We start from the raw sequence: 24,099 nt of genomic DNA, 5'->3' as shown, positions 1-24,099 counted from the left end.
ACAGTAAATTAAATTTTAAGTTTTTTTTTTGTTTTCACCTATAGTTATTCAGAGTCTAAAACTTTGTTTCTTACAAAAGATGCCTTTTATAATTATTTGTAAATACTCTATAATTTGTCACATATACCTGCATTTGAATTGTCCAACTAGCATGGAAACGTATTGAGTTGAAGAAATTATAGCACGTAACGATTTTTACATACTGACAGTTAGGTATCTCATAAGTATGTATCTGTAAATGCTTTTACAGCAACCCAATTGATGCATTTTTATCTTGGGAGATTGTAAATATTCTTAATGGTTTTGCTAGGTGTCTTTTTTTTTTTTCAAAAGAAGATCATTTGAACAAGGAAACACCTTAAAACTTTGTGAGCAATGGTAAGTGAAGTGAACACACAAGGCACTGCAAGTATTGGTATGCAGTAAAACATTTCAAAATATTTATTTAATGACATGCATGAAAACAGAACAATGAAATAAGCTTCTGTAGCAATATGCTGTTCAAAGTAACTGTTCAAACCATTAGAAAAGTAATCAAAAACAAGTTACTTGAACAGTGCCCAGGAAATAAAAACTTGAGGAATGAAGGAAAATAACCCCTTTTAATAAAAAAAACTTTATGTTGTACAGATTATGTTATTTCTTATTCACGTAATTCATTTTCTTATATTCCCACTATCCTAAAAGTAATTTCAGTTTGTGTTGTCACTTTTGGACCGTAAAAGCAGTAATTAAAAGGTTTTTCGTGAGATTTCTTATACATTTATGCAGTACAATCATTGGTTTGATATGTTGAATGGTAGTTTACTTTCAAACTATGCATATATGTATGAATACTTAAATTTATATATGCATATAGTATTAAATCATTAAAGAAAAGTGTGATTTTAAATTAAAATCTCAATGCTCTGCTACCTACTATGTTTAATTTTTAGTTTACTGAGTTAATACTAATACTTCTATTCAAAGAAGTGTAACATTTGTCAGTAATTACTCTTCCCACAATCTTGATGTGAAGCATTACAGAAGAGCTATGTTTCACTTCACCTAGGGAAATTTGTTTTGCATGAAGGCATTGACATTGCACATATTTGTGTGGAACACAGCATTGCTATTTTTGCAATAGTAATTTTGTTGTTGTATATAATGCCCATAATTGAACTCTGAATTAAGTTTGCTGGAAATATTGTTAATATATGTGCAGCGAACTGATTTTATAATCTTGGAGATCATAAATAAGTGTTTTGCTCAATATTTTTTCTTTCAACTTGACAGCTAATGTTTTTAGTGAAAGATAAGCGGATGGGATAGTAGTAAATGTTTTATTATTATTTTCAGTAGCAAACATAAACGACAAGGCATATTGTTACAGGGCCTTGAAATTTTTTGTGTGGTTTTATGTAAATATACTGATGTATCATGGTATGGGATTTTTTTTCTACTTATTCATACATATTTGCTACTTGGCATTTTGTCCTGTCTGAAACAAAAGTAGATTTCCAATTGTTTTTAGGTATGCATGTAATTTTGTGCATAGGGCCTTAAGTTTTTTTTTTTATGGAGAAGGAATTTTAATGGTTACATATTTATCTAACTTCAATAGTAATTATATATTCAAGGCAAATGGTCTTATTTCAAATGTTGCCAGGTTTGGAATTGGAAAACTACATTTGCTTTCACTAATGCTAGCAGCATCATTTACATATTAGATTGAGACTTGTATGCTCATGCATATGTATTGAATTTGGTTTTTCAGATACAACCGTTCCTTGGCTGAAACGGACCAGTAAAGTGCACAAACTTGTCTACATTAAGACACTGAGAACCACCAACTTACTTCAAGTCACAAGTTTGTGTACCCCAGGAAAGAAGTTGAGGTATCACAATGGTGATCCTCTGCCGTATTTGCCCTTGTATGCTTTACCTATCAGCCTAGGTACTAGAAACTTTGCTGCCATTATCGTCTTGCAACACGTGGAAATTAACTTCATTAAGGAGTTGTACCATATTCGAGATGATTACCCGGTACAATATATTCCAATTGCAGTCTCAGAAAATTCCATACCATTCATGGTAGAAGACACCAAAGAAATGACAAAATTTGCTAAGATGCCAGCAAACAGGAACAGAACTGACATGAGAAATGGTCCTAGGAACAGAAGCTTATCTGGTAGTGGTGGGCCTGGAAAGAGAAGTCAAGATCGTGACGGGAATTACAGAAACGAGGCAGTTGGTCGTAATAGAAGTGACTCGCAACATTTTGGGGATTGTAGCAATACCAGAGAAGAAGACCATTCAAGTTTATCCAGGAACGTGTGGATGAACGAGGATGGTTTGCTGACGACTCGAATTGATGCCTCGGAACATGGCAGTGGCTTGCCACCTCGAGATCTGAGAGATGTGCTACAAAGTCGCTCAGGGCACCATCACCAAGACAGCTTGTTGGATGGAGGCTACACTGCATCTACAGATGTGAAAGATTTAAGAACAGTTATACAAGGAAAGCGAATGTACGCAGAAAGACATCTAGATGTTGCAGACAATATTAGAGATGATAGGTACTTTGATGATGTAACTAATGATAAAAAGAGAAGGCTGGACAGCTCTAGCTTTGCGTACAATGTTATTTCTCCAGGGACCGAAGATCTCAGACAAGTTTTACAAGAAAAGAAAGTGATGGGTGAAAACATTTCAGTTAAAGATCGGAACATGCTGAGTAGAGATTTTCAGGGGAGATCTATGGGGGATGGCAGAAGTCACTACATTGTTCGAGAAAATAATGATCTGCGATCTTTCTTAGAAGAGAACAGAGCAACGCACAACAATGAAGTAAAAGACCCTTTCAGAGATTCCGCTAGGCTACCCCATGATGTAGAAAACTGGGGTGGTGCTCATCCGAGTATGAATTTCAGAGATGCTCGTTCTGGAGGCAGCCTCTATCCTACGGATGACTGGAGGGATATGTGTAGAAACAATGAACCAGAAGCATTCCCTCTAGTAAAAGACAGTAGTGTATTCGAGCGAGATATAGGCAACAAAATGAACGTGAGAGAGTTCGAAAGGAAGAAGGTATTGTTTTCTAGGGAGGGAAATTCACGAAACATTAACTTTAGTCATCATGCTTCTGGCACAGGTAGGTCGTATGATGATGCCGAGCTTGGTAGGAAGGCAACACGAGCAAAGAGAGACGATATTGCCTCGGGTTTTATGACGGACGTGCGTGGCATTGGTAGAATTGGGGCAAGTTGGAAGACCAGGAATGTGCATGATAGCCTACGTGATATGGAAAACATTCATGACAGTTTCAGCAAGTTTGATGCTTACATGAGCAAATCAACAAGTCACAAGGACCATCGGCATGGTGGCAAACCTAGACTAGAATTTGACCAGTCTTTTCCGAGTGCAGGTGTGAAAACTATTAGACATGCATTGTCCCCAAATTCTAAACATCATGTAACAAGTGACATTTTAAGAGAAAATCAATACCATTCTAGTGATGTTAAAGCAAGTTTTTATGGTGATGCAGATGAAAGGAACAAGAATTCTCAGTGGCTTGCTTATGATGACAGAAATATTCCAATTATTAGTGATCTTGAGAGAAATAGAACTACTTTTGAAACTGAGTCGAGCAGAACGTTTGATGAATCTGGCAGGAATAGATTAATAATGGATGGAAGTGAAAGGAATAGAACATTTGGATCTGGTGAAAGAATTTTTGGCGGTGGGGATAGAACAGAAGCAATTGTTGATGGGCCCAATGACAAAAATAGAAATATTTTTGGTAGACTTGAGGACAGAAAGATGTCAGTGTTTGATACAACTGATATTCAAAAAAGACTACTGGTTGAAGCAGGGGTTATAAACAGACCAATTTATGGTGAGTTAGAGGACAGGGAAAGGTCATTATATGGTGAGCTAGTCAAGAAAAGGTCGTATGGTGAACCAGAAGACAGGAAAAGGTCACGTTATATTGAAATAGAGGATAGGAAGAGACCACTTTATGGTGGGCCAGAGGACAAGAAAAGGTTACTGTATGGTGAAACGAATGACAGGAAAATGTCATATGGTGACTCAGACAGGAACAGGTCATTGTATGGTGAACTAGGGGACAGGGATGACAGACACAGGCCATTACTTGGTCCTCCAGATGTAAGCAGCAGATCATTACATGGTCCACTAGAGGACAGGAACCCTTCTTTACATGGTCCACTAGAGGACAGGAACCGGTCTATGCGTGGTCCACCAGACAGGAACCGGTCAATACATGATCCACCAGAGGACAGGAACTGGTCAATGCATGGTCCACCAGAAGACAGAAACCGGTCAATGCATGGTCCACCAGAAGACAGGAACCGGTCAATGCATGGTCTACCAGAAGACAGGAACCGGTCAATGCATGGTCCACCAGAGGACAGGAACCGGCCAATGCAGGGTCCACCAGAGGACAGGAACCGGCCAATGCAGGGTCCACCAGAGGACAGGAACTGGTTAATGCATGGTCCACCAGATGACAGGAACAGATCTATACATGATCCATTAGATGACAGGAACAGATCTATACATGGTCCACCAGATGACAGGAACAGATCTATACATGGGCCAACAGATGACAGGAACAGATCTATACATGGTCCACCAGATGACAGGAACAGATCTATACATGGTCCACCAGATGAAAGGAACAGATCTATACATGGTCCAACAGATGACAGGAACAGATCTATACATGGTTCATTAGATAACAGGAATCGTTCTACACATGGTCCACCAGAGGACAGGAACAGGATATTACATGGGCCTCCAGAGGACCGAAATAGATCTGTCTTTGATAAGACAGATGGTGTAAATAGACCTGTAATTGATGGAAATATTGGCAGAAAACTGTCAGCTACTGGAGTAACTGAGAGAAATAGGCAAAAGATTCAAGAATTGGACAGAAACAGAGCAATGACTGCTAAAATGGAGAGAGATGAAGCACAGTTTAGTGGAAGAACAGATATAAATAGATCTAGTTATGCTGTGGACAGTAAAGTGTCTGACTATGGTAGGGGTTATGGGAATAAGGATCCACTTGTCGGTAACGAACCTGTGAGAACTCGTTCATATAACGTCAAAAACTATGTGGACCACAAAGTCTCTTACAAAAAAGAGGATGTATCATCAATCAACAACAATCAACAGCATAGTAAAACAAGTCATATACCTCCATTACTGAAGGATTTCGTCAAGGACACAGTAAAAACGTTTGATAGAATCATCGATAAACGACATCACCCTTTGGAAAATGCTAAACAGTCTGATAAACATACTAAACAAAAAACTAGACAGTGTAAAAGAACACTTAAGGCAACACAACTTAAAAATATTGATGCTCCGCTGTTGCAACCATCTTACATTCGCCAAGAAGCTCAGGAGAGGAAGAAGAAGTCAGTAACTGAAGCAGACTCGAAGTTTCAGAGTGCTGCTTACGAAAACAGGGCGAGCGACAAGAAGTACGCGGAAGAGGCTGCGGCGAGTCGTGATAGGTCGCTGGGTGGTGCGAGCAGAGACTGGAGCAAGTCGGGACGCGGCTCGTGGAGCCGCGGCGAGAACGTCAGGTCGCATCAGTCTGCCGACAAAAAGCAGGATGTGCGGGGCCACGTCTCGGGAAGTGCTTCTGGCCCGGCGCCCGGCTACCAGCCCATGTCGGCCTCCGACAAGGCCCCGATGTACAGTGACTTGCAGGGGGGAGGCTCGGGTGTTTGGAGAGGGGACGGCGGTGATGGCATTTGGGGCACGCCGGGCAGTTGGAACACGCCAGGCAATTGGAATCCCGCCGCGGGAGGGGCGAGTGCGCAGAGTGATTGGAATGCGCAGAGTGGTTGGAGTGCGTCTGGCAGCTATACCAATGTGCAGTCTGCAAACACGGGATACACGTGGGGATGAACTGTCAGATGTTTGGTCCTGTGGAATCGTGTGAGTTATCAGCTTGTAGTGATGAACCGTATGAATCTGCTTGTACAGAAATAGTGTTTGTGCAGTGTTCTGTCTTTTTTTTTTTTTTTTTTTTTAGTGTTGTAACATGTTAATCTCAAATTCATTCACTTGTGTATTAATAGTTTTTTTTGGTATACCACTAACACAAGTGAACTGTGTATATCAAATTTTTTTAGAATAAATGAAATACTGGTAGCTTTTTTCACAGCATTAACTTAATTTAAAAACCATTTATTTATTGAAAGACAAAAATTTGATAGAAAAAAAAATATTAGTTTGAATATCTGTTTTTATTTCATAAACAACATGGCTTTTAACATGAAACTGTGTTTGCCTGAATTCTAATTGCTGAGGTATTAAGTGAATTGTCTAAAACTTTGAACATAAGAAAAATTCAAATACCTTGCGGGATCATTATGCTTTACCTTTATTGCAGTGTTTTTGATGTGTAACATCTTAGCTCTGTGTATACTGCATTTGGTGGGAGTAATTTTGTGAATGTGACGGAAATGTGTAACAGGATGTAGGAAGAAGTGCGCGCCATTCAAATTTTCATTTTGCCTGCAGTTGGTGCTTGTGCTGTTGCGTGTCAGCGAAAGATAGAAAGAGTAAAAAAAGACAGCTGTTTGCTGTTCGTTCTACTAACGTTAGTTTTGAACAGCGGGACTTTGTGGCATGTAGATTTTCTGATGCGTAATGAATAGATTGTAAAATAATTTATAATATATTATATAAATTTGATAATTTTATAAGTGTTTTATTAAAATATTGGTTTTGTTAAAATATAATTTGTGACAAATTCATTCCTGGACGTTATTTGTATAAAGTGAGTATTAATAAATAAGTTCTGTGATTTATATTATAATTTTTTTTTTTTTTGAGGTTCATCCATTTTAATATCGCTTTAATACTTTTAAAATTGGTGAATATGAAATCGACAAATTAAATCTAAAACAAATAAATTCCTTAGTAATAATATTTTCCTGGATCTATAAGATTATTATTATTATTATTATTATTATTATTATTATTATTATTATTATTATTAAACTGCTGAGTGAATAAAGATTAGAGCACATGTGAGAAAACAGGTGATGTAAGCATGAGGAAAAATTTCAAACTGTAGGAGTAGGGCCAGAAAAAGCTGCTCGTAACAGCTCAAAGTAACTAGAATTTTGCTCGTTACAGAGGTTAGATGTTACACATCACTGGCAAGTAATTTTTAATTTGCTCTTTGACTATCTATAGTGACTATAGTTTAACAAGAGGCGCTAGAGGTAAACAACAAAATGAAACGTATACAAAAGTAGCACATCACATACTATCATGTTCATGTAGATATTACTTTTGTTGTGGGCAGCTGCTTAGACTTAAAAGGCAAGGCAATTTTAAATTATAAGAAGAATAAATTATTATATGTTATTTAATGTGTTCAATATATTTTAGATGACTTAAGACACTAGATTCTGTAGCACTGAATCACATTTGTCGTGGTGTTCCTTTGCGGTCGCAGATGGTTGCTGTTTCAATTGCGTCTTTTGGGTGCTGATGTTGCCATGTTTTTCGTATCCATCTTGCCATAAGTTAATTGGAACTCTATGAGAATCACAAGATAAGTTGTAACAGCTCCCACAATCTGCAAATGATAACTTGTTAATATACATTTGTGGTTCAAATGTGGTTAGATCATATCACACATTCTGAAAAGAAGCTTTAATATTTGGTAATAATATACTAAGTTTTATTAGAACTAAACCCAGTGTTCTCCTGATTCTAAAATGCCTAAATTCAGATTTTTAAGTAATCAGAATCAGCTATCTTCTAATTGCCAAACAAATCAACAATTAATTGTTTACTGGTTTTTTTTTTTTTTTATATAAGTGAGCTGTAACAAATATTTATTTTGTGCTGTATAAAGTACAGATAGTAATAAAAGTTAGGATTTGAAATGTTTGTGAAAAATTTTAGCACACAAAGTTATTTTATTGCTATTTCATAATTTTGTGTAATTTTTGTTTATAAGGAAATTATATTTGGGTGTGCTATGTAATTTATAAGCAATTCATCAGATACGTGCTACATATCTGATTTTGTTTCAACTACATCTGGTCACTAATTAGTAATTATGGTTCTGTGTTCCAGTAGCTGGGTAATGCATGCGAATTTACTTGACATGTTCCAGTTTTTAAATATTGGTTTATAAAAATTTGAATTTAGCAATGAATTGAAAATACACAAGTGCAGGTGAGGCAGAGCCTTAAGAAAACTAATTATTATTACATTTGGAAAAATTGAGTTTGCAATGTTATCTCCTTCAACGTATGATCCTTGAGAAGCTATTCAGCGATTCCACTAATTGTTCCACTCTTCATAGCAGTGGGCGAAGTCATTTTCTGCAAGTCTGCAGAGCGCGCTCATCACGGCTTGTTGCATGTTGTCGAGAGTCCCAAAATGAGTCCGCTTGGGAGAGCCAGATCTGGGCTGTAGAGTGGCTGTGGAAGTGTTGGTACATTTTACTGAGCCAGAAATTCGCATATGGACAGGGTAGTGGGGCAGGATGTGTTGTGATGAAGCATGCATGAGCAAATTACATGTGAAAATAATGTTAATTTTGTTTTTTGATGCAAAAAGAGTGTTTCACAAGGAGTGTGTATTTCAAAGTACACTGTAAACAATATAGCTTCTCAAGAATCACACTTTTGAAGTAGATAACATTGCATTGTAATTCATTTCTTATAAATATGAATTTTTGAAAATCAATGATTAGTGATTAATCAGTTGTTTTGCCATCAGTTGCTCCTTTTAAAATAAATTAAAATCACAATAATATTCATTTGTAGGTCCAAAATTGATAATGCAAATTTAGTGTGTACAGTAACTTGCATAGTAGGCAAAATAGTCAGACACAACTCAAATTATTTTTATCAACTAAGTGCAACAGCTCCTAGTATGTCTGAAAAACTGGGTTTTTTTGAGTTCTGTTCACCTCGAAACATAGTTGCATACACTTAAATATGGCTCTAGTCTGGATCCTGGCTGTAAGGTGGCATAAACTGTCCATGGAAAGTGAAGTTAGACTGAGGCACAAGAAGCCATTTGGGCACGTTGGTACGATGCTGGGCCCACGTTGCAAGGGACCCTATCCCGGCCATCCATATTTTGGTTTTCTTAAAATTACTCCAGAAAAATGCTGGGAGGTTTCTTACAGTCGCCCATGGCAGATTCCTTCCTGTTCTGTGCTGTCATAGTTTGTTATTGACTGTAATAACTATAAGACATTAAGTCCAAAAAAAAATTAAGAATGAGGCACTGGGAAGAAGCAATGATTGAATGCATTGGAAGAGAAAGTAGGAGCACCCAGAGGAAAACTACTGTATCAGGAAATGTTTACTTCCCTTTTTGCCTTCAAAGGTCCAGGGTGGAACCCATGTCACCAAGTGGAGCCTGGTTACGTGGTGATTATGTGGGTGAATGATTCATCGCAACAATATTTTTTGGTCTAGCAGCAAACTCAAACATTGGTTGAGTGTCATATGTTAACTAATACAACCTGTGGGTTGAAGTTACCGTACTCTGGATTTACCTATCACACAGATGTCGGCTCTGGCTGTGGCCATTACTACAGCACTGATGACGAGGGTAAATAACAACTCACCGAGTGGATGAACGTGTAGTCTAGGTCGAAGAAACCGCAGGCGGTGAACTGAATTCTTCTGTGGAGTAGCTGCATTGAGAATAGCTGTAACTGACGGACACAATTTCTGTTAATGTCAGCGTTTAAATGTTAAGTGTATACTGACGTTGAGCTCTTATGTAATGAAAGGTTACATGGCTAAACTACAATTTATCTAGCATGATATAAAGCATACTCTAAAAAAAAAGTTTAGATCCTGTTTCTTTGTAAAGAGGCTTATGGTTACGACACCTTTTTGTGTCCCAACTTTGTTCCTACTCGCCAAGAGAGCATTGTGCCTCGGCAGTCGTGGCTACCGAAGACAAGGTAGGAACTCCAGAGTTTGGACAACCAGCCGAGATCTGAAGTACATTAATGAAGGGGATTGGAGAGCTTTCCTGATAAAACCCATCTCATTTTAAAACATTCCAGGCGGACTCTAGCTGAAGTACCTGGCCCGGGCTAAGCACTTCGTAATATGAGGAACATCACTGCCGAGTTTGAAGTCTGTAGGACATACACTTGAAAAACTGTAAATCTTGATTTTAAAGTGTCATTGATTGCACAATCTTGGTACATCAAAGCTACTCATCAGCAAAATCTGGACGCAAGTCTTCAGTTTCATTTTGTGGGAAGGCAGGTAAACCCTAGGCAAGACGTGACGGACGCACCAAACTATAGTGAGTTACAAATTCAAGGCAATGCCATCTATTAGTAAAATTCTAAACTAAACTGTTATTAGCGCCTTGAGTTCGCTAGCAGCCACGAGCTTCACTAAGCAGATGGGTTTCGCCTAGGATAGGAAGTTGCCAGACCTTACTAATTGACTGTGTGGCAGACATAGAGATGACACAATCTCACTGTTTGTGTGTCTATGGTCTACCTCCTATGAGTTTCTATTATAAAACTGGATTTACCCCTTTTTCACTCCCTTAGGGATGGAATTTCAGATTACATGTATTATACAGATTAGTATGTCACAGTTCTGTCCGTTGCTGCGTGAAAGAAGGTCTAACAGACAAACGCTCTTTCGCATGTATAATATTAGTAGAGATAATTGACGAATGTTCTTTTCTATTCTATTAGTTAAAGCAGATTTTTACCACATCGAACAGATTTTGGGTTTAAAATGTTTGGAGCAAAACACATGACCACTAGTTAGTTCCTGATAAACATGAGCTAAATCTGTACAAAAAGTTATTCAGAATGTGAAATATTAGTAACCCTTACTTTGGGATTTGGACATTGTCTAATTAGACAATTACCTGATTTAAAAAATTTTTATAATTACAACCATTAGACATTGCATTGTTTTCCTGTTGTGCCTGACCTGTTCTTATTTTAAGTACCCTACACAAAAAGATATGGAATACTGCGAATGTCTCAGAGTGAGTTTTCTTTGCAAACTGAATTGTAGCCTAACCTTCATGCACGTAAGATCAGTAATGGTAGACTTTCAATGTAGGCTAAATTGTACCATTATATATTGTATAACCAAATACGCCTTCTTTGCTCTGAGGTGGTCATAAGGCAAAACATAGCTGACTGCCATTTACCTCTTCTTTTGTCCTGACTTCACATTCTTCATTTAGTAGCTTATGCACGATGCTGCTCGTTGAATTTGCCTGAAACAGTGTACAGTTTGCGACTAGAAGCTTGGATCTTCATATTATGTACGTGGGAAAAAAGATTTTTACAGGCTAACGTTATAAAAGTTTTGATTGTATGTCCATTAAAAACAGTTAGGTAGCTCATATTGACTTTGAGTGAAAGACGTGTAAAACTATTTTTGACAGAGTATAAGTAGCATAAAGAACAAAAATGACATCTTGGCCTGCATATTTTCCATTTTCCCCACTACAGCAAGCCATCGACACGTGATGCAAGGAACAGCTGTTTAGCCACCAGCTGATACAGTAATCCTAAAATACATCTTGTTGTACACACTTTACCAAAAATCCAGAAAAATTGTCTGGACTGTCTACGTTTGAAATAGGTAGTTAAATAATTAATAATAGTTTTTTGTGCTAGAGCAACTTATTTTATAACAAGACTGTTTACAGAAATTTTATTTCAGAAATTGTCAACCTTTATGCCATACTTCAAACAAGAAAGGTCACAAACCAAGTTTTTACTATGGTTTTAAACAAATAATTAGCTTTTCCCCTATTTTCTAAATAAAATTAAAAAAATAGTGGTCTTCATACCTGCAACTTCATGTAGCTTATTTGCTTGGTTTAGTACTTCATGTTTAAAGACTGGTAAAAAAATGGGGGGAAAAGTTGTATATTTTCAGTATGTTTCAACTGTCCAGAAAACCAATTCACAATTTAAATCTAATTACAGTTATACTTGTGGCTGTACTGATACAGAAACACAACCATGATACTTGATTACTGCAAGAAAGTGACAAGTTGGAGCATGCTTCGATCTGTGCTCCTCTCGAATGTTAAAACTTCCATGAAGTCACTACGTAGTGCACAAGCAACAAATGACCTCAGACTATTTATGACTTGTATCTGTCTTGTCTTGTATCTATCTACATATGTATATAAGTCCCACTTTTGTTTTTATTTTTTAATATATGTTATATAATTTAATGTATCAAAACTGTATATTAATTGCTACTGTATATGATTTGCTGGTAGCACCATGACAAAATATCCGCTGTACTGAATTTGAGTTCTGTATGTGAGTGTCCTATGTGTTTTGTATTGACAACTCCCCTTCAGGCTGCCTGGAGAAATGGAGGCTTATAAATAAATAAAAAAAATAAATAAATAAATGTGTGCTTTATGCTTTACAGCTTTGCAACCACACAGCTTGGGACAGAGGGTGATTGTGCGAGACATTCTTAGAGAAAGAAATGAGACAGCCATTACTGTGGCACCGTTAATTACATGTACCTACTGTCAAATGGGGCGTATAGGATCAAATGTTTGTAACATATTTTGAAACATATAGCAGAAAAAATTAATAGCTACATTGTTCTGATAGTTTTAATACATGGTTTTATGTATATAATTATTTTTTGCTACTGCTGACCCTTTTCACCCCATTTTAAGGTACAATATAATCTTGTTAAGTCTATCCCTTTTAACTAGGATCTTTGGTTATCAGGACTAATTAATTAGACTACCAAATTAAAAAAAAAATTATTCAAAATATTCTTTGCATGATGATAGAGAGAGTTTAAACATTAAAGATAGGTACACAGTTCAGAATATAAAAAATAAATACAAAAATTACAAAGTTATTGTTTATATTTGTGTGTACAATAGTAAAGACTACAGTGAGTGCGAGTTTACTGGGAAGGTACACCGCGATGTGATGACTCATTCATGCCGTAAGCGGTGAGATGTAGTCTACAGGTGAAGTATGTGTTTTGAACGTGTCTTGTTTGATGTAAAAGAAGTTTTCTGTTACTTTATTTTTTTTTTCTTCAGAATTCTACTGTTAGCCAGGATTTCTGTTAATATGTCAGCTCTGTTCCTAGTTAATCTGACTCGAAGGTTCTATTTTGTAAGAATAATACTGTCAGCACTTAGCGAAATTATCCAATCTGTCGTTGCAAAACCCTAGCCACAGCATCGATAGTTCCGGAGCTACACAATAATTAATTTAAGATGCATAACTGCGAGTTGATGCATTGGGACACACTCAAGAAAGGATTTAGCTGCATTTCGACCTGTCGGAAGTAGGCAGTCAGTCGGTTAGAGAAATAACCCAGTCCTTCATCGTGAGGCCCTAGTCTGTAACTTCTGAAGAACAGCTTAATCTAAGTTTATGAACTGCCCAGCATACTTGTATTAAGTGCACTGCTATATTTATAAACAAAAATGTGCTCGCACTGCCCGGCTCAATGTTAGATCGTAGGATAGATTTCTCTCACCCATCCACAACTTTTTTTGTATTTTATTTTTACTACAGCCCTATCACACTGAAGTCAGTCCCACACAGCCGAAGTGGTTGTAGGCCCTTTTTGGTTCAAAAGGGAGATGTTACGGAGTAACTTCACGTGCCAGACCAAGACCTATACACTGTCTGGTAAGCGTGAAAACTACCAGTGTCGTCACTCCTCCCCCCTTCACCTTCATAAAGAGGAGGGAACAGGGGCAAAGCGAATTTGAACCCCGACGGCCATTTTATGTAAATGTGGCAGGCAGCATTAAACCAGCGAATGCACCGGAGGAAACCTGCTGCCTGTAGTTAGATGATGGCTCACCCGATGGCCAGAAAGGGAGCAGGGAGTGGTGATTTGAATGACAGCTCAAGACTACCGCCGCTCGTAGCCAGGCAGCTTGTCGAGTCGTCTTTTCTTAAGCAGTTTTGATAACCTTTATCACAGTGTGAGCCAGGGCGATACCGTATGCTTTGTGACTTCCGCGTAATGTGAAATTTTTCGCCTGCCTACTGGTGCGACACACTGAGCCATGAGAATGGCTCGTCCATTCTCTGATGCCAGTTTCTTCCAAGTCTGGAGTCTTCTAAAGTTGCCCAGCCACGACTGACTTCGGCTGGTCTGGTCCACGAGTCGGTATTTGATACTTCCGACTACCCCAACTGCTCATCACAGCTGTGGCCCCCTGCTATCCGCCACCCGCGGGACGCGCTCAGTAGCAAGCAGTCGCTGAGTCCAGTAACAGTACACAATGCATCAGGCCCCACTTCCAGAGGCCCACCGCCGGGCGTAGCTAAGGGGGGAGAAATGCCTGTGCACACAGCGGAAGATCTTACGAACGTTCCCCTGCTGATATTTTAGCAGGAACCCCTGACGGAGCAGTTGGGTAACTGCTGGTGATGTGCACACTGCGAGGTTCCGGATGAGCTCACCCATCCTCAACGCCAGGGCGGTGGTCGGTATCGGGAAGCTGCTATACTGTGGTTGGCATTAAGCTCAGGGCTCAGCCAACCACTGAGCATTATGGTGATCGGTGCTCAAGCACCATTTTAGGGCATTTAAATTTCTGTATCTCGTCGGGATCGTAATTACAAGAGATGAAACAAGTGGGTTTTGATGTTATTCACATTTCTCATAAAACCTTTTTCATCGTTCGGCCTTAGAAATCATGGAAGGTTTCTGTGTTCGTCTCGTGAAGTAGTTCCTCTGCTGGGATGTATCTCGTGGTGTCTTTAGCAATGCGAATATATCTGATTTGTATTCACTGTAATTTCAAGAGGTATGTTTTGGCTGCAGTTGCCCATACTGGGGCTGTTTACGTAATTACTGGTCAGATGAGGGATTTGTAGAGCAGCAGTCTATTTTGTACTATACTCCCGACGTTCTTCGGTAGAGTGCACGTTTTCTGCTGTGTGCCTTTCCCCTGTTTGATTCTATGTAGGTCCTCCACAATAGTTTTTGATCCAATAGGACACCGAGGTATTTCGCGACATCCTCGTGGGAAATGTGATCTTCAAACAGGGTAGGTTGTGGCTGACGATTTACTGGCGGCAGGTTTTTACGAGAAAACACCACTGACTCTGATTTTGTAGTGTTTATCTTTATTCCCCAAGCCATTCACAACTGCCGCATCGCAGTGGGCGCGATTTACAGTCGTCAGTGACTAAACTTAGGTTGAGCAGTCAAATTTTAGAGTACCTACTGGTTTATCTAACACGCAAGGCATAATAGCATAATACCATTATTGTTCACTTTCAGATTTCTTGCGTTTTGGCTTACATTTTCGACACCATGTTAGAAGTGAAATTTGCCAAAAAAAAAACTTAGAGACAGAATTTATGTGCAAAGAAGGCTATGATTCTGTTTTTAATATAAATATGGCGTTTTCCTCTTTTAAACTTTCGCATGGTGAAATAAAATAACACTTTTAATTTCATATGTTTTCATGATAAACATGATTCAACAAACGAAGCCAGGAGAAGAAATTAGTTTATGCCTGTTTTAAGGATTTAAAATGTTTGGGTTGGTGACATCTTGCAATTTGCGGGCTTATGCTCGCTATAATTGACTTGGATTGATGGCATACACCATTGAAGTTTTGCACTGTTTGTCATGGAAAAATTCCTAGAATAAAAAAAATAAATATGAAGAAAAAACATCACAGAAAACGATTGAATTCACCATATTGGCTAGCTGAATTTTAACAGAAAAAGAAAAGGGCATATATGTAGTTAAAAATAAGTTTTCAACCTGTTGGCACAATGATAATGACAAATAAGTGTGTGTAAAATAGCGCACTTCTCAATTTCCGCCCGGTAATTAAATTATTTTAAAACATTGGAAAGAGGAGTAAACTTGTCTAGATCTGGTGGAGTAAATTTGATTAAAAATATTTAGGATTAGGCTTAGATACATAAAACGTTTTTCTTTCCGAAAATCTTAAATGTTACACAGTGTGGTATAATATACTATCTGCACCAGCAAGTGTTTTTTTTATCGTGAAGCAGAGCAGGGGCGAAGCCAGGGGGGGTTTTAGGTGTTCAAACCCCCCCCCTCCCCCCCCTTAGCACAAATATTTAATTAAATTTATTATTCATCACTCAAACAAATTTCATATTAAAAATTAATAAAAATTTTACCATTACAATATTTAAATTTAAATACCTTAAAATCCAAATTTTTCCGGGGGAGGACCCCCGGACCCCCCACATAACACACCCTATACACAAATCCTGGCTACGCCACTGAAGCAGAGTATTTCCATAAGTTTCATTTTTTAATGCTAATAATTGTAATAATGGTTAACTATGAAAAAATAATTCTCCACCCCCTTTGCAGATATTTTCCACTTGTGATTTCTTCTTCCTCTGTAACCCCCCTCTGAGTAATCTAGTTCCCAGATTTACAATTCTCCCTCCCATTCTCTTTTTCTAATTCACCTTGAGAAACCTTATAAATAAAACTTTCTACCAGTTACCAATACCTTGTAACATTCTCCCTAATCATAGAGGATGGCATATACATTTCGGCCTCTTTTATTTTTCCTTCACTGCCTCATTCTCATTTCCAATCTTACTGTCATTCACTGACTCTGACCCAGCCTTTTCTAACCAAACGAACAAAATTTTATTTGAAAACATGTTAAGTACGTAGGCAGAATTATAGTTACTATATGGTCACATTTCGTGATAAAAAAAAAGAATAAAGTACGTATCTCAAGTAAAAAAACAAGTCTACATTTTGCATAGATTATGTCAGAAGTCATTAGTAAATTATCTTATGAAAGTTTATTCCACAACTTCTTATATACCGGCTCGGAAAGCATAAACATTGGAAGATTTTAGCCGAGCCAGTGTGTAACCTTCAATTGTATCATGCAGCTTATAAAGGTGGCCAAGATTAAATGAATGTTTTCTTAAAACTCAAAATATTAATGCATTCGATTGTCCAGACTAGTTGGAATCTGCCATATCAAACAGTTTAAAAATTAGTTTTCCTGCGTTCATAATCTGCCTGAAAACACAAATAGAAAAAAAAATATATCTGTTCCTGATGCATTTCAGAAACACATTATTAATCAATTGATATTTTTGTATGTTTCTTTAACCTTATAACAATGCAATACATTTATTTTCTGTATAGATATAATGTTTTTAGGTACCAACAAGACAATAAATTATTAAGTACCTACCTACTTTTTAGCTTCCAAACTGTTGTAGGTATTACCTGTTGTGCTGTGATACAGCATGACGAAGCAACCCCAAGGATGATGAGCGAATCACAGACGAGCCAGAACGATGTAGTCACATTCCAAGCAAGGTTCGCTGCCACGTTCTCCTGGTCACCGATGGTGTGCACTACGATTGAGTAAATATTAAATGTTATACCGATAAAATGCTGGGTGGCACATACGAGTATTTGGATTGAGTAGGTAGAGTTGAGTGTCTCCAGCAGGTCGCAAAGAGTGCAGTGAAGTTTGCGTAGCTGGCGGACAGTGCCCGCAGGGTCGTGAAGAGGATGCTTCCCACGAGCAGCTTGCATTTGCTCCGTATCTAAAATTGGTATGTAGGGTTGTCCCCCTCTCCTCCTGAGCATTTCTAGCACGAAATTAATGGAGGAGTAGCTCTCGTATAGCTTAAGCACCAGATTTATGAACTGCAGCTGCATAATGAACATTACACTGAAGTAGTAGCAGTCTGTGAGAGTAAGGTTTGATGCAGGCAGGTCTTCGAAGAGCCTCGGGTTCAACGCCACAATTATGTTCAAGATGACTGGGAGGATTATGGCCAAAAACAGCTCGAGCATGCTGAACCAGAAAACACGTTTTTGTGGAAACCGCACCTCTGCTACCACGAAGGCTTCCAACCTGACGACTCTGTTGAGCACGCCATACAGTTTGCGGCTATTCATTAAAGAAAACAGGTGCACTAGAATCCCTCCAGAGAACAGGGCCAGTGTCACATAGTTTGAAGTGATCTTGAAGATAGATCCCGAATCGTCATCCTCAAACCATCGCTGTGTAAAAAACAACTCTCCTACATTGAGCGTTACACAAAAGAGAATACTGTACACCAAGGACAATCTTGAGTACTCAAGGATAAAATCGCTGCCTTTTCTAACGATTCTGAATGGTGCCATACCAAGAATCTTCGATGTGTAAAATATTGGCTTCATGTCCGATAAGAATTTTGAGTGCAGGATTATGTCACCCATGCCTGTCTGCGAGGTACTACTGAATGATAACTTTACGAGACCACGCCCGTTGATACATTTTTATACCTCATCTCCGATATCGATTGGAGGCAATACACTCGCCCATTTGCAAATTAATTACCATGCACTTGCGGCAATTCATCAAAATGTCATTCTGTAACCTTATATCGCCCCTGATGTTGGGAACACATACTTGTTAAAGAGAGTGTTTCTTGTAAGTCTTAAATTCTTGCGTGTGTGCTTTAAAATCGCTAAGTTGCGACATAGTCATTGTTCCAGCTCTACATGCAGCCATTGCTGTCAGCTTAGAAAGGTATCCTACTCCAGGTTTTGCTGCATACTTACTGCTTGATTTATGCACAGTTATTTGTATAAGTAGACAAATTGTGCAGGTCACATGCTGATAAACTAACATGCTGGATCCGTAATTTTGAATAACTATGACTTCAAACAATCCACTTGTCTGAACTATGATTTTTTTGTATGTTTTTAGTACAAGCAAAGTTTACACGAATTTACATACAGAGGTGCACCCCATCCCTCCTACAAATCTTAATATGTGAAAAAAGCTGTGTATACCATGCTAACAACTGTAAAGATGACAGTATAATTATGTAAAGGTCGGTTCACAATTAAAAAAAAAAGAATAAAGAGAAGGCCATGCACACGACCTGAGCGAGATCGGTTTGCAATAAATTAAAATCGTGTTTATTTCAGCCAATAATATTCCAAGATGTATTCGACATCTGTTGGTAGTGTTAGTTAATAACTATATCAACTACCAAATGATTATCCAGAGACATCTGACCAACAATTTGTGAAGACAGTTTTTCAATGTATAAATTAATTTGGGTTACATAAAAATTTTTTGTTAACCATTCTTACCACGAAATATTTTAATTTTTTTCATTAATTTTTTTTGTTAATTTTTATAAATAATTGGATTTAAAAAAATTAATCTAAAAATTACATCTGAGCGTTGTAATAATCTCGACTATTTCGTACCACATATAATTTAATAGTATTTTTTTTCTTTATGCACTATTAACTTTTATCTAACGCTTTAAAATTTATATGTACGAAAAGAGAAAGCTGCAGGATCTTGATATATAACGCTCATTTCTTTCTCTGCCCTGGATAAGTTCGTTTTGGTAAGAAAAAATAAAAATAAATAACTTTTCTGGTAGCTGTGTATTGTCTACCAGAAAGAAATATATGTCTTTTAGGAGCGTGTTATGTATCTGAGCCTAATGCTAAATATTAGTAATCAAATGACTAGAAGGATTAATTGTTTATACATCAATTTAAATAGTTTCGAGTTCCCCTGTTATATATTTCACTTGTGTATTTCGGTCAATTTTTGTTTTAAATATTAAACTTAAAACACGTTCATAAATAAGTTAAAAACTTATTATGGAAGCAACTAAACAAATATAAAAATGGGCTAAGACTAAAAATCTCGCATAGAATTCAATATACTCAACAGGACGAGGCCCAACGATAATTTTTTATAACTCCTTACATATTTGACATTTGCAATGATCATAAAATTACATACCATTATTTTGCAAACACTAACCAGCGTAATCTCACATTTATATTTGCCATTTTTATTAAAGTATGGCTAATTTTACACATTACACTACCCAAAAAAACCTTAAAATGTTTCTTCTGCCTTTGCGTATCAAAACATGGGAAAGACGCCATTTTGAAATGAAATGTGGTACATCAGAGATTTGTAACACAGCTGACGTTCTATATAAAAATTTTTTTTTTAATGTGTTGAATTTTTTTCTACTACAGCGTTAATCGATAGTATCGCTGTTCCGCTATATTACGTATGTGTTACAAGAGAGAGTAGTGACAAATTTTGTCCCTGTGACAAGCCGCAACCAGAGTGGATAGCGAGAGAAAAATGCGCAGGATATGACGTCATGAGACGTCTGCTATACGGAGTGCCAATGTTTACATTTGGGAAGAAAACATTGAGGAGGTGTGAGGTTTGTTTGACTCGAGCTCTCTCGTGCTCCTCGGGAGTTGAAAGAGTTGGGAGCAAGTTGACCTGAGGGCAAAAAGAGTCGGTAACTTTAATACACGAAGAAAACGCTATTTGTTGTAAAACAATGATGGCGGAAAATATAGCAGACATCGTGAGAAATTTGTTTGGAAAAGAAGATTCATCTGAAGATGAAGCTGCTATTGATTTATCATAATATTGGACTACAAATTATAAGAGAGCTTGATGAAGGTAAAAAAATATTGCTTTTTGACTTTAAATCGCCTGTGATATGCATAAGCTAACCTGTACTAGGAAACGATTGCAAATCTTGTGATTGTTAAATAAAAGGACGCCAAATAAGTTATCTTGAAATGTATTTCCGCTTCAATGTCGTCATCTATTAAAATATTACAGTCATCACCAAATGTAGCTTGATAACATATTGACTCCGTCAAAGTCGCCCCAAAAAAACCAGCAGACGACTTGCCCTCGCAACTCTTCCTCGAGAGGAGGAGCATCGAGAGCATGACCTGAGTGACCTGAGAGCAACTTGCCCCCGCGAGTAAAACGACCATCCGCCTGGAAAGGGGCACCTCGAGAGTTTACCTGATCAAAAAGAGACCTCGAGTCAAACAAACCTATAGAGACGTCGGAGTTAAAGTTAACTATTACGTAGGTTGTCTGAGTTTAAGTTAATTTTCACGTGGGGTAATTTTTTCGCCAGTAATTTATATGTAAATTTTGAAATGGAAAGTTATCAGTGTGACGTGTGTGAGAAACATTTAGCAAATGAAAATGTTCTTTCGTCACACAAGAAATGGCTACACGAAAGGAAAAATGATTTTAAGTGTGAAGAGTGTCTTAAAACATTTCCTTCCAAATATAATTTGAAGAGACACAGATAAAATGTATGTGCATTGTTCTGACTGTATTCAAGGCGACAGTGCAAAACTGTGTGCTCTGTGTGGCTTCAGTGCGAGAAGCAATGTCTGTTGCCGGGCATTATCAAACAAGCCACAACCTTACGTTCCAAGAAGAGGTTATGAAATTTGTATCACCGAAAGAATTTGAAGTAAAGAAAAAGAACAGTGAAATTAAGTGTAAGTCTCAGTTCGTCAAGAAGACCAGTTCTTGGACCAGGACAGACGGTTCATAAAAGACCACATGGAATAGTCACAGAAATGGAAATTTTTGTGTCATCTGGGAAAAATTTTCAACATCTGAAGACTCAAGGCTCGAGTAGAATCAATGCACATTGCCCAGCAAGATTGGAAGTAGTGCAGAGTAGTACAGGCATTGTTGTGAAATTTGTTAAAACTCATGTTGATCATGATATGGATCTAGATCATCTTCGATTAATGGATAGTGAAAGAGCAGTTATTGCACAGAAATTAGCCATGAAGGTATCTTTCGACAAAATTTTGGACGTTGTTCGTGATTCTGTAGTGGACAGCGAGTTAAATCGAATACACTTACTTGCTGAATAGAAGAGATTTGTAGAACATTGCTAACTCTTTCAATGTGAACCATGATGCTATTTTTCATAAAAGTGATCATGTGAGTGTGGATGCATGGGTTCACCACATGAACATAAAGTACTGTTAGGCTATACAAGCCACAGGGTGTCCTTGTGGAAGAATATCCTGATTTGAAAAGTGATGATTCATATGCTGTGTCAATGTTTTTTGTAATTGTATAAAACTATTTATTTCCTTACACGTGTCAACTACTTAATACGACAGTAGGTATTTAACGCACACAATGCAAATATATGTCACTAGAGTAGGTATTTTTAAACAGAGGAAGAACTTTAAAATCATGTTTAATATTGGTTAGTATTTAATTACCTGGGTTGGAGTGTTTATTTTTACTATAAAAAAAAGTGTACACAATGACGTCACGTAAATCTGCGTCATATCCTACACATTTTTCTCTCGCTATCCACTCCTTGCGACCAGCAACATGTAAGTCGCAGAGCCTAGTCGCCACAACTTTGCAGCTATAGCGACATCGTAATCCCGAAGCTTCTAAACGGTATATTACGGAGAAATTTCAAAACACTACTTTGCTTGTATGTAGATTTAAAACAGTTTTTAAACAAATTATTTATGTGTATTCGAGTTAGCAACTTGAACTAAGATTTTTTTATTGAAAAGTATTTCTTGTTATTTTTATCTCGCTATTCAACTATTATTAATATTTACTGTATTACAATTACCAATATCAATTAAAAACAACGAAATGAGTATGCTCACAGAAAGCAAATTCCCTCAAATTTTTGGCAATCATGTCTTTGATATATAGAAATTTTTAAAAATAAAATAACTATCCTGAATTTTAAAAATATATTCTGCACACTAATATATCAAAAAAGATAGTGCGTAACTTAGTACAGTTATAGAAGTGAAACTTTTTGGCAATTCAAACATTGAATTGCAAGGTAAAATGGCGAAGATAGAGAATGAAGACAATACTTTTTTTTATATAAACATGAATTAAAATTATTTCTGACATCTAAATAACTACTAAGGATATAGGATTGTGCAACAACTCATAATAGCTTTATTTAGGGTGCTGAATATAAATATTAAATTAGTGTTTTTCTATCAGCTCTACTTTTTGAGATAAATGAAGCTTTAAATGTGTTCTTATACACAATGGGAACAAACATGGTTCAATACCAATTGCTCATTCAATGACAATGAAAAAAACATATAGCACCATAGCTTTGGTCTTGGAGAAGATTAGGTATCGTGAACATCAATTAGTGATTTACGTGGGCTTAAAAATGGTAAACTTTCTCCTTGGACAGCAAAGTGGCCACACCAAATATCCTTGTTTCGTGTGTCTCTGCACCATCAATATATTGCCCGTCCTTTTAGTGACAGAAATTTTTCACAACAATGTTTTATGAAAACTCATTAAATTTGGCCTTGAAATTTTACTCGCATCTCGCCCAAAGAAGTTTCACTTCAATAATGTTGAACACACACAAACTGGCGAGTGCCTCACTTGGCCACTCTCATGCCACGCATCGCTCTGTTGCTGAACGAACAGCGCTGGATGTGTTGCGGGTTATTGCTCAAGTGATGGTGACTTGTCTGCGTCGCCGCTTCTCTTACATCATGCAACAGTAGACGATTGATTTTTGTTAACAATAATTATTACATAGATATATGTATATATGTCTGTGTGTGTATATATATATATATATGCCATTTTTTTTAAAGATTCTTTATGTGAGATTTAAAATGTCTAAATATGAGATTTAAAATGGCTAGTATTGTTTCTAAAGACGGGCATTCGTTTCAAACTATAAAATGGCAGAAAAAAAATTTAAACTAACAGAGTTAATTTTATGTTTGTTAATTTTTTTGTTACCTTAAAGTTATATTTTATGTGCATGCTTTTGACACGGCCATTTAGGCCGGTATTTCAAGACACAAAAATAAGGGTATAGGTGTTGAATATGCTACACCTTACTCTAACATAATCCAAGTGCACAAACCCGCTCCCAAACCCTTTCATAGGTTATGGCCAGTACCTTATTTTTAGAGAACCCATTTGGTGCCCTATTTGTTGCCCAAACTTCCGTGCAAGTGCAGAGCTCACCTTTTCGGTGATTTTGACCAGCTGGCAGACCTGTGTCTGACGCTATTAGCTCGTACAGTCACGTTTGTGAACATCTGGGAACGTACCAACGATATTGGATGCCAAATGAAACTATCTTCTAACAAATTTTGTACACTTTAATGTTCATAACAAGAAATAAACGCAATTTAAAAAGAACTTCAGAAAATTAGAAAGGCAGTTACATTTTTGTACGATGGTTCTGCT

At 37.3% G+C, this 24,099-nt stretch overlaps 2 protein-coding genes across 3 annotated transcripts in view; one reads left to right on the top strand and one right to left on the bottom strand.

Moving 5' to 3' along the window:
* The window catches only part of LOC134537450 (uncharacterized), an 80,225-nt gene extending 64,808 nt beyond the window's left edge, over positions 1–15,417 (top strand). The window contains exon 9 of the mRNA XM_063377901.1: positions 1,757–15,417. Coding sequence (XP_063233971.1) covers positions 1,757–5,925 — 4,169 coding nt within the window. The 3' untranslated portion in view covers positions 5,926–15,417. The remainder of the gene's footprint in view (positions 1–1,756) is intronic.
* On the bottom strand, positions 7,382–18,044 carry LOC134537452 (putative gustatory receptor 28b). 2 transcript variants are annotated; one of them, XM_063377906.1, is made up of 4 exons: positions 17,277–18,044; positions 11,206–11,274; positions 9,632–9,721; positions 7,382–7,612 (listed from the first exon to the last, which is right to left on the bottom strand). In XM_063377906.1, exons 1-4 carry the CDS (start codon positions 17,958–17,960, stop codon positions 7,502–7,504), a joined length of 954 nt encoding a protein of 317 aa, XP_063233976.1. In that variant the 5' UTR covers positions 17,961–18,044; the 3' UTR covers positions 7,382–7,501. The 2 variants fall into 2 exon arrangements, with proteins under 2 accessions (XP_063233976.1, XP_063233977.1); XM_063377907.1 differs by having other exon boundaries at positions 7,382–7,572.
* Between the last annotated feature and the right edge of the window lie 6,055 nt (positions 18,045–24,099).

The sequence above is a fragment of the Bacillus rossius genome, chromosome 12 (assembly GCF_032445375.1).
Source record: "Bacillus rossius redtenbacheri isolate Brsri chromosome 12, Brsri_v3, whole genome shotgun sequence".
Taxonomy (NCBI): Eukaryota; Metazoa; Arthropoda; class Insecta; order Phasmatodea; family Bacillidae; genus Bacillus; species Bacillus rossius.
Note: the sequence above shows the minus strand (reverse complement) of the source record. Positions and strands in the feature narration are given on the sequence as shown.

Bases quoted from the DNA above. Each gene is read 5' to 3' on its own strand.
- LOC134537452 (XM_063377906.1), bottom strand. From the start codon at position 17,960: ATGAATAGCCGCAAACTGTATGGCGTGCTCAACAGAGTCGTCAGGTTG. The intron at 11,275-17,276 runs GTAATACCTACA...ACACTGTTTCAG, and splicing joins GCTGTATCACAGCACAACAG to GCAAATTCAACGAGCAGCAT. The intron at 9,722-11,205 runs GTAAATGGCAGT...TGTGTCCGTCAG, and splicing joins AAGTCAGGACAAAAGAAGAG to TTACAGCTATTCTCAATGCA.